This window comes from Medicago sativa, chromosome 6, assembly GCF_051527215.1.
Source record: "Medicago sativa cultivar Bolivia chromosome 6, Bolivia_mono, whole genome shotgun sequence".
Lineage (NCBI taxonomy): Eukaryota > Viridiplantae > Streptophyta > Magnoliopsida > Fabales > Fabaceae > Medicago > Medicago sativa.
In genome coordinates, this window is record NC_140754.1 from 35,715,392 (window position 1) to 35,726,779 (window position 11,388).

The following is an 11,388-nucleotide window of genomic DNA, read 5'->3' on the forward strand; positions in this document are numbered from 1 at the left end:
GGGCACAGTTAATAAAAAGACTTGTGGTGGTTTGGGTTCGAACCCCAGACCTTAAGATGGGCACAGTTAATACTTGTTAAAGCCCTTTTTTTTGTGGTGGTCGGGGTTCGAACCCCAGACCTTACGGGGTTCGAACCCCAAACCTTACATATTTTATTTTATGCATCGTTCATACCAACTGAGTTATGCTCACGATGACTGTTTAAAGCCCTTTATAACAAAATTAAGAGTTATTTAATTTTAGTTTACACTTTTTTTTAAACAAAAAAAAATATGTTTTATTTATGTACATCTTTTTCGGAGATTTATGTGCATTTAAGTAACATATACTTACGTGTATTTTAACTAACACAACTTAAACCCTAACAAAACGGATCGGTTCTGTATATATAACACATACACAGTGACAATGTATATTTTGTGCTATTATTTAGTGTGACATATATTGTGCTATTCTTCAGTGTGACATAGTTATTCTTCTCAGCAAGAAACAAACCAAGTTTCTTTTCAGAATTTCACTTTTTATTCGATCCATTTGGTTAGTTCAAACACTAGTTTTCATCTCTCTCTTTTTTCCTTTTAATGTTTGTGTTTGTGATTATGCTTTTTTGTTTTTGTGATTTTATAGGGTTTTCTGTTTTTCTTTTCCTGTAATATTGATGTTGTTTTTGTTTTTGTTTTTGTTAAGTATGTCTCATGCAGTTTTTCCTTTTTACTTTTTATGTTTGGAGCTTCACAACCTTGTGTTAGCTCCATTAACCCAGTTAATGTCGTTGACAGATTCATGTGGTGGAAAGGGTGGGATCTAGACCCTCTCTTATTTATGTGTGTGATTTTTTCAGGTTTTCTGTTTTCCGACCCCTGATATATTATGCATTATCCATATAAATATAAATTAAGTTAAGCTCAGGAGGACTTTGTTTCATAGTTTTATCCTTGGGCTTTGGTTACTTTTAAACTGAGTATTATTTCACAGCATAAACTGAATTTTATGTTGATGTAAAGATTATTTTCATTAATTTTTTGTGTTTTGAATCATATGTTATGATACGGATTGAACCTAACTCTACCTCAAAATCAAAATCATGCCTTAAAGGGGAGTATTTCTCAATCATATATAAACCCTCACACCAAATTCATGACTCCATATGTGGGACTCCAATTTGGGTTCATAAAACCCTCCTTGCACATGAAAATCGGTTACACGTTATGTTGACGATTACTAAACCCTTGTACCTATTTATCGGTATTTTAGTAGCATTGCATGTTTAAGTCTTTAGTATAGTTGGTAGATGTTTTTTTATTTATTCCTTGACATAGGGCTTTCACATCACTATTTCATGTTTTTGGGGTTTTGCATTTTCCATATGTTATATGCGTTTGGGTTTTTTATGTGTGGTGATTTAAAGTTTTTTCTGTGATTTATTCAGGATATGAGATCACAAAGCGAAGATCGTTTGCCCCCACCACCTCCCACTGTTCCTCGAAATGTTAAACCAATAAAAATTGAACAAGAGCATGTAAAGAAGAAGCTTTTAACTAAAGTTCCGATGGCTAGACGTGGCCTCGGAACAACGGGAAATAAACTGTCTTTGTTAACAAATCACTTTAAAGTGAATGCTGCTAACACTGATGGGTTTTTCTTTCAGTACAATGTATGCATTGTATTTCATTATTCAGTTGATTTGTTACTAATATATATGTGTATAAGTTTTCGCTAAGTGTTGGCTCATACTATGTATTGGTGCAGGTTGCTATATTTTTTGAAGATGGACGCCCGGTTGAAGCGAGCGGTGCTGGCAGGAAGATACTTGACAAAGTTAAAAAAACTTATGATTCCGAGCTTAGAGGAAAAGACTTTGCTTATGACGGGGAGAAGACTCTATTCACAATGGGCTCTCTAGCTCAGAACAAGCTTGAGTTCATTGTCGTTCTTGAAGATGTAACGTCTAGCAGGTTGAAATGTGTGAATATTGGTTTTTGAAATTGGTATTTCACATCTTTATTAGTATTTCTGATATTTAACTTTTTCTTTTATAGGAATAATGGAAATTGTAGCCCGGATGGGATCAGAAGTTCCAATGACATTGATAGGAAGAGGATCCGAAGACCCTACCGATCAAAGTCATATAAAGTTGAAATCAACTATGCATCAAAAATTCCTCTGCAAGCCATTGACAGAGCCTTAAAGGGTCATGAAACCGAGAATTATCAAGAAGCCCTAAGGGTTCTTGATACTATCTTGAGACAACATGCTGCCAAACAGTGCGTGTTTTCATTAATATATGTAATTTTAACTTAATATCGAACAACAACATTGATAATATCTTTTTAATATCTATTGCAGAGGATGTTTGCTTGTGCGCCAAAGTTTCTTCCACAATGATCCGAGGAGTTTCAAGAATGTAGGTGGTGGAGTACTTGGATGCAGAGGGTTGCATTCGAGCTTTAGAACCACACAGAGTGGACTGTCTTTGAATATAGGTTTTATCTTGATGCCTTTGTTGCTACGTACCTTCTCATCTGAGTAATAATTTTTCACAATTCCTTAAAAAAAAAATTCAATTTGTATAGATGTGTCGACAACAATGATTGTCCAACCTGGGCCTGTAGTTGACTTCTTGATTGCAAATCAAAATGTGAAAGATCCTTTCAACCTTGATTGGATTAAGGTAACGAAATTTTTCGAAGACTTGTTTGTTTTGTTATTTGTTCTTTTACCATTTTCCGTGCTTAATTGTTCTTTAACTAAAACAAAACCTAATCATGATACTTCATCTATTTTATTGTGTAGGCCAAAAGGACTCTTAAAAACTTGAGGATCACGACTATGCCAGCCAACCAAGAGTTCAAAATCACTGGGCTGAGTGAAAGGCCATGCAAAGACCAGCTGTGATTTTTCTATCCAATTATATATTGATTCTTGTTGATATGATATCCATTTCTTAATCTTCTTAATGTCGGGATTATTAGTTGAAGTTGCAGCCTACATGATGATTGTTGTTATTAATGAAGATGTCGGAATTGTAGGTTTACGTTGAAGAAGAGAGGTGCTGCTCCTGGAGAAGATGATTCAGAGGAGATCACAATTTATGAATATTTTGTTAACCGGCGAAAAATTCCTCTTAAGTATTCTGCTCGTCTTCCATGTATTAATGTCGGGAAGCCAAAACGACCTACTTATTTCCCAATTGAGGTAGATTAGTTGCTTTATTTTAGCCTAGTACTAATTTCAGAATGTGCATTTGAGATTAAAAATTCATTATCTCAAGAACTAAAGAATGTATTTAAAAACTTATGTTCCTATTGATGTAGATTAGGTTCTTACAATTATATCAATGAATGAATTACTAAACTCTTAGTTCTCTTTTTTTTTAAACTCTAATGATGTGCATATTTATCTTTAATGATCATTAAATATTTTCTTCCACATGTGTTTACTTAGCTTTGTTCATTGGTATCCCTACAAAGATACACCAAAGCCCTCTCCGCGCGTCAAAGAGCCTCCCTTGTGGAACAGTCGAGGCAGAATCCTCTAGAACGGATGAAGGTTTTGTCAGATGTAAGTCTATTTGATATATAGTGAGTAATGAATTGTCGTATAAATGTCACTTTACTAAATATCATTTTCTGATTTACAGGCGTTGAAAACAAGCAACTACGGCTCTGAACCCATGCTACGTACTTGTGGCATTTCAATAAAACCGCACCTTACACAAGTTGATGGGAGGGTTTTGCAGGCTCCAAGGGTATTTATGTTTTACTATTTTTATCATGAAAATGCTTAATTATTTCTTTCTCTTGAAAAACTCACAGTTACAGTTTTCTTTAGTAGTTATGTTTCACCATTTAAATAATAAATCACTGTTTTTTGAATACTTAATATCATTTATAAATTTTATAAGTCTTCCCATAACTTCTCTCGATGATTGAAAAAGAAACATTTGTTAAATCTCTTTGCAAATAATTTTATTTTTATTATTTAGCGAAATACATGTTAGTCCTAATAAAATGTGTAGTGTATGGTAATCAAATGAATTTTACCAAATATTAGTTTGATGAGAAAGTGTTTCTAGTATTGCTTTATTTTGTCCAATATATTGAGTTCTACAGTGTGATATAAAATAGATGCTATATTTATTTTCAGTTGACGTTCGGCAATGGGGAAAATTTCAATCCCAGAGATGGTAGATGGAACTTCAATAATAAGGTATTAATTTTAAATCAAAGAAAAACTTCTACTTATTTTTTTATGGTTTTCATTCAAAAACATTTTTCTTATCTAATAACTTAATATTGTTTCCAGAAAATTGCGCAACCGGTTATAATAGCAAACTGGGCTGTGGTGGACTTTTCTAATTACCGTGATGTGCGAGGACTTGTGAGGGATTTGATAAAATGTGGAAGAATGAAAGGAATTGTAAGTTCTGTTACAGCATATTTACTAACATGTAGGAAAACAGGCTAACTTTAGTATTAATCGTTTGCTTTTGGCAGCATATCGAACCACCTTCACATGAATTTGAAGAAAATCGCCAATTTAGCCGCGCACCACCTATGGTTAGAGTTGAGAATATGTTTCAGCAAATGCAGTCCAAAATGAAAGATCCTCCTAGGTTTATCCTTTGCCTGCTTCCTCAGAAGAACTGTGATCTTTACGGTTAGTTCCTTTATATATTTCAATGTTCTATTTACCTTTTTTTAATGCATCTAATAAACACCCTTAATACAAAAATTATTGGAAATTTGAAGGTCCATGGAAGAAGAAGAATCTTGCGGAGGAAGGAATCATTACTCAGTGCATAGTGCCTAGCAGGGTTAACGACCAATATCTAACCAATGTTTTGTTGAAGATCAATGCTAAGGTATATTAATTCTTTCTTTAAATTCTTTCTATTTTGTTATTGTTGGTTTTGTTATTATTATTATTATTGCAATTTGTCAGCAGCCATTTCCTTTCGTACTCCGACTGATGGTTTTCATACTTTTGTAGCTTGATGGGATGAATTCTTTTTTAGGCATTGAACACGCTCGTTCGATGCCTATTGTTTCTAGAGAACCTACTCTCATTTTGGGCATGGATGTTTCTCATGGTTCACCTGGGCAATCTGAAATTCCTTCAATTGCTGCGGTAATAAAAGTTCTTATTGTGTGTGCTCATAAAAATATATCTCAAGTTTTTTATGGTTTCGTTCTAAATTTCCCAATTACCTAAATGTTTTTATAATCACCGTGTGAATGTGTAAATAAATATGTAGGTCGTAAGCTCGAGGCAATGGCCACTGATATCTAAATATAGGGCATGTGTTCGAACTCAAGGTTCAAAGGTTGAGATGATTGACAACTTGTTCAAGCCAATGCCTAATAATGAAGATGCAGGAATTATAAGGTTTATATATTTTTTATTCCCAAACTTTACCTTGAAATTAATTCAAGACGAATTGCTACTCATATCTTTTTGCTCATCGATAAGTTCTAATATTCGAAGATAGATTGCAAGCAAGAATCCTAATTTTTTCAACAACCGACTTTTTTGTATGAAAAATATCGAAGTTTTTATTTTGTTGTATAGCACACTCCTCTTCCCATGAATTCTGCATGATCATTGAACTATCATGTTCTTAAGTCTTACTTGATATGGCTAATTTATTTTCGGAATTGGTTTTATGATACCAGGGAACTTTTGGTTGATTTCTATAATAGTTCTGGGCAAAGAAAACCAGCCAATATCATCATTTTCAGGTTAACTTACTTTCCCAATTTTTTACCATTCATTTTCTTCTACCTGTTAGTTGCAATCATTTTTATGATACTTTTCTTTTTTCATCCCAATATAATTAATGTTATTGCAGTTGGCTTACTGCTAATACTGTGCTTTTGATGGGCTGAACTGTGTTTCTCTTTTCTGATGAATGTAGGGATGGTGTTAGTGAGTCTCAGTTCAACCAAGTTTTGAACGTCGAACTCGGCCAAATCATTGAGGTTCTTAACTTCATCAAATTTGCATTAAATATATGATTTGTTTTATATCGTTGATATTTAGTAAATAGAAAATGATTATATTTACATCGTAAATATATTCTAGCTTACTCTAGAAGCTACTTAGCATAGCATATTATGTAGAATACTCCTTCCGTAGTGCTATTCGGTCACACGGTTTTCAACATATATCTCTCTTTTTCAACATATATGAATTGATCTTAATCTTTCAAATTAGGCTTGTAAATTTCTTGATGAAGACTGGTACCCCAAGTTTTTGTTGATTGTTGCCCAGAAGAGACATCACACAAAATTCTTCCAACCTGAAAATCGAAACAATGTGCCGCCTGGTAAGCAGCTTGTTCTTATGTTTGTCATAGTTCCATTATATAATAAAGTTGGTTTCATAGCTAACCTCTTTTTGGTTTTGCAGGAACTGTTGTGGACAACAAAATTTGTCATCCTAGGAATTATGATTTCTATATGTGTTCTCATGCAGGAAGAATTGTGAGTATCATTTACTCTTTTTTCCGATGATGTTCATTTTAGTCGAGCTTTATTTTTGAAGTTGCATGATTGTTGCTTCATTTCCACAAACAAATGTGTATATATGTTCTTTTAGGTGCCTCGACATTTTTTCTTATATGTCATGTGCGTATTCATGTCTCGTGTTTTCATGCTTGATTCATTCAGTTGTTACTTCTCTGTCGAGTATGAAGCTGTTCCGAGTTCAGTATACATATTTTCATTGAAAAATATACGAATCTTGTGAACTGGTTTTTTCTTTGCTCTTTTTTATGCAACTAGAAAAAGACTTCAAATTTGAATCTTTGTTAACTATTGTGTTATGGTTATTTGTGTGAATTTATAATTTTAATCCTTTATTTTATCATGAAATTCTATAGCAACCATAACACAATGGTTAACTAGAAAGCATCAAATTACATTTTATTTTAACCATTATGTTATGGTTATTTGTGTGAATTACATAATGTGAATGTATAACTCTTAACCCTTTTTATTTGCATTCTTTCATGAAATTCTATAGCAAACTTTGTATAACTTATCTTACTTATCAATCAAAATATGTTGCTAGGGTACAACCAGGCCAACACATTATCATGTTCTTTTGGATGAGATTGGTTTTTCTCCAGATGAATTGCAAGAGCTTGTGCACTCTTTATCTTATGTGTAAGTGTACATTTGGATTTGATTACTTTGGAATTATTTTTCTGTCATTCTTATATTCAATGAAGTCGATTGAAGTAAATTATTGTAGTTTCTTATAAAAATATTTGTTATGACAACAGCTATCAGCGGAGCACCACTGCCGTCTCTGTCGGTAAGTTCAGTCTAAGGTTATTTATTTTTCCGCTCAATTACCTTTTTGGCCCCTTAACTTAATTTCGAGGTTCAAATTGGTCTCATAACTTCAGAAATTTTCACTTTGATCATTTAACTTTACTTATTTAACTCATACGGGCCATTTTTCTAAAATACATATAAACGGCGTTAGTGAAAGTTGATGCGACACCTCACATGACCTTCACGATTAATCTATAGTTGAAATGCATCACGAAAACCTTATTTTTCTCCAAACCCTAGGGTTTGTAAAGGGTTTAAAATACAATTATATTTCATATTTGCTTCACATTTATGCATATAAACTTAATACATCCTCTATTCAAAATGTTTCTATACCATGTCAACTCTATGTTAGAGCCACGTATATACGATTTAAACATAAAAGACCAATTTAAGCTAAAAACGTTAAGTTAAAGTACCACAATGATTTTTTTTTTTTTTAAGTTCTGCGACCAATTTGAACCTTAAAATTAAGGTGATTTTTTCTTAAAGTTATGCGACCAACTTGAACCCTAAAATTAAGTTAGGTGACAAAAAAGTAATTAAACCTATAAACAAGTTCTAATTAGTAAAAACTTCTATGCAGTTGCTCCAATATGCTACGCACACTTGGCTGCTTCTCAAGTTGCACAGTTCATGAAGTTTGAGGATATGTCTGAAACTTCTAGTAGAAGAGGAGGTGATAGGAATGCCTCCCTCGTCCCACAGTTACCAAAGTTAGATAGGAGAGTATGCAACTCTATGTTTTTTGTTTGAGTTAATGAAATTATGATCCCATCAAACTTATTTAATGTTAGTGGTTAACTTTCAAAACTTATTTTAGATGAATATTACTCCCTCTGCCTTCTATAAATTGATAGGATTTTATCATGTCGATTATGCAAACAATTTTTTAACTATAGTTTTTTTTACTAACAAGACAAATGTTAATATTTAGTAAAAAAAAAAATATGTTAGTATATAAGATGTTCAATTTGTTTCAATGAATATTATTAACAAACAAACTTTCCCCGCACAAGGAGTGTTAGATAGAAGCAAAGAGAAAAGTGTTGTTACATCATAAGAAAGGGAAAAGACCTAAAAGCAATGCTAGGAAAAAATTACAAGCATAATAAAGTATTGAACCACTACTTGTGGTAACTAAAAGCAAAGTTGACGTTTGTACCAAAAAAAAAAAAAAAAAGCAAAGTTGACGAATTTTTCCTTAAGTCATCCATAAGAATGTGCCTTAATTTTGTCAAGCAGGTGGTCGATATCAGGAGAATATTTTCTCTTATTTTAAATTGATTATACTTTGTACTAAAAAAAATTATTATATTTAAAATCACTTATACATCACAGATATCACATCATCCTCTTTATTACTCACAATGTGTGGAAGATGTGTTGTTGTTTTTTGAATTCGAAAAAATACCTTGAGAAAATACCATTTAAGATATTACTGGGTAGAGTCATGGATTAGGTCTTTTTTTAAGATGCTTGACGACAGTGCCTGAAATTATGCAAGGCAAACTATCAAACAAGATGTCTCTAGAATAAAACAGGATCAGTTCACTGTTGCAGTCTAGTATTGCATATTAGAAAACCGCTCTAGGATTACACCATCTAATACGGCTATTATACGGACACTATAATTTGGTATGGAAACCACTTGAAACCGAAAGGAACAAAAGAAAGAAAAAGGAAATTAACAGCTTGTTAACTCAATAGCTAAATGGGGAAAAGAGAAGAAAAGTTTCGATAACTCATAAAACTTTTTGGTGTACTGAATGACTTTAACGGGTCCTCTATTTATAGAGAGATTTTGCAAATAATCTTAGTGAGACTTGGGAAATAAGCATGACGTAGATCAGCTTAATTAACAAAACGGTTCAGCAGATGTGGAAATATGACACGTGGACTTGAAGGAACTGAAAAAATAGAAGAAGCGGTCAGAGTGGATAAACACGAAAAACACACGAAATAATGTTTAATTTTTTAGAGGCATATTAAAATTGTTCTGGACCACTCACACGGCTACACGTGTACAATAATATTCCTCCTTAAGGCTGCACACTCAAAGAAGCACGCCAACATGCATGCACCGTGCAATACCATAGCACGCCTCATTGTCGAGATCACGCTACATGTGTCCTTCCCCGCTCCTAATCATACGCCGCATAACCCGAAGACGGTTATGCCACGAGCGCGCCTATATAAGGGTGAACTTGCTTCACCCTCATGGTACACAACACTTTTCACAACACTTACACTTTCTCTCTCAGTTCCCATACTGACTTGAGCGTTGGAGTGCTAACGTGCCTGCAAGCACCCTTCGTTCCACCGCGAAGACGCATCGCCGCCGCATCAGAAGCATTTACCAATCATCGGAGCACTCTCTACAACCGTTGCGACTCAACCGCTCCTACTGGACATGAATTAAAAGATGTGATACTCACGATGGGGGGAAGCTGAAGGCGCACGATCAAAGGAAGTCTCCGAACCAAAAGGAACCAGGTACCGCATGAAACAAAATTCATCAACACGATAAGGTGCCAGGAATTTACACTTACCACCGCATGAAACAAAATGCATCAACACGATAAGGTGCCAAGAATTTACACTTACCAGTGCATGAAACAAAATGCATCGGAGCTTACTTAGCGAGCTGGGCGCCGCATGAATTAAAATGCATCAATGCGACCCGAACGAAACACCCGAGCAATCCTCCCAATGTATCATGAAATCAAAATGCATACAATCTAAAACGTAGCATGAAATAAAATGCGCAAACAGAAAGGGAAAGGAGAAGCTCGGGCGGTACAACATTTACTTGGGAAGATTGAATCTCTAAAAGCTTGTTTAACTTTTCTATCCTGTAAAGGGGAAGAAGAGGTGTTGTCAGATGTTGATATAGAAGAAATGCATGGTATTACTTCGGAGAATCATTCTTTGTCTTGTGTTAATACTAGTATTTGTTGGGAAGCAAACCATGATGCTTTAGCTTAAGAAAGGTGACGTAAATTCTATTTCAGCATTTAGCCGCGTGAGATCTTCCAACGTTAAAGATTACTATTTCAGCGTTACATGCATTAAAACTGTAACACCCACGACGTGGCTTTCGATATCCCGCCAGTTGGATACGAAAGGTTCCCGCCAGTTGGAACGGGCACTATCCGTAAGGATGACCCCACGTTAATAAGAGGAATCGAATCACATCGAAATGAGAGGGATCCGGAGGCCGTGTAGGTATGGGACTACATGGTTGAAGGAAGGCTTATAAGAATTGTTAGGTACTACCCATATCAACAAGATGCATCTTCTTTTCGGTAGCTCATTCCATAAGAACTCCACAGTTAAGCGTGCTTGACTTGGAGCAATTTTGGGATGGGTGACCTACCGGGAAGTTTCCCGGTAAGCGTGCGAGTGAGGACAAAACACGCTGAAAAGACTCGTGTTGGTTTGTGGGGTTAGTCGGCAATCCTAAAAGCAGTCTGGGATGTTACAAAAACTATTGTTGTTTAGCGATAAAAAATCCAAATACATATATATGTGTTAGTATTAATATAAAATATTTAATTAGTAAAACAATAACGTTACGTGTTATTTATATATTATGCATAAAAATAATGAATTTGTCAGTTAATTAATGTTTATATAATAAAAATAAATAGTTGACAATCTATCATGTGCTTGACACGGGTGTCCAAACTAGTAATCAATAAATGCGGTTGGTCAATTTATACAAACACATGGAAAAAAACACAAACTTAGTAAAACAATAACGTTATGTGTTATTTATATATTATGCATAAAAATAATGAATTTGCCAGTTAATTAATGTTTATATAATAAAAATAAATAGTTGACAATCTATCATGTGCTTGACACGGGTGTCCAAACTAGTAATCAATAAATGCGGTTGGTCAATTTATACAAACACATGGAAAAAAACACAAACAAAGAGTAAATCTTCAAACATCATCACCCTACGTTAACTTAGGGCATTAAAAAAGTATGATTCATAATACGGATCTTGATCTAATATATATATATTATAACTAG

At 34.1% G+C, this 11,388-nt stretch overlaps 1 protein-coding gene across 1 annotated transcript; it reads left to right on the plus strand.

The window, feature by feature from the left end:
• The first annotated feature begins 420 nt into the window (after positions 1-420).
• On the plus strand, positions 421-8,214 carry LOC146914804 (protein argonaute 4-like). Its single transcript, XM_085717510.1, has 23 exons — positions 421-538; positions 1,431-1,655; positions 1,751-1,956; positions 2,041-2,265; positions 2,348-2,484; positions 2,575-2,672; positions 2,795-2,892; positions 3,031-3,196; positions 3,446-3,562; positions 3,642-3,749; positions 4,148-4,210; positions 4,307-4,420; positions 4,498-4,660; positions 4,753-4,865; positions 4,994-5,131; positions 5,259-5,389; positions 5,677-5,742; positions 5,919-5,982; positions 6,218-6,329; positions 6,413-6,486; positions 7,076-7,170; positions 7,290-7,321; positions 7,931-8,214. The coding sequence occupies exons 2-23, from the start codon at positions 1,434-1,436 to the stop codon at positions 8,098-8,100; spliced, it is 2,712 nt and encodes a 903-aa protein (XP_085573636.1). The 5' UTR covers positions 421-538; positions 1,431-1,433; the 3' UTR covers positions 8,101-8,214.
• Positions 8,215-11,388: the final 3,174 nt, after the last annotated feature.

Bases quoted from the DNA above. Each gene is read 5' to 3' on its own strand.
- LOC146914804 (XM_085717510.1), top strand. From the start codon at position 1,434: ATGAGATCACAAAGCGAAGATCGTTTGCCCCCACCACCTCCCACTGTT. The intron at 1,656-1,750 runs GTATGCATTGTA...GTATTGGTGCAG, and splicing joins GGTTTTTCTTTCAGTACAAT to GTTGCTATATTTTTTGAAGA. The intron at 2,893-3,030 runs GTGATTTTTCTA...TCGGAATTGTAG, and splicing joins AGGCCATGCAAAGACCAGCT to GTTTACGTTGAAGAAGAGAG.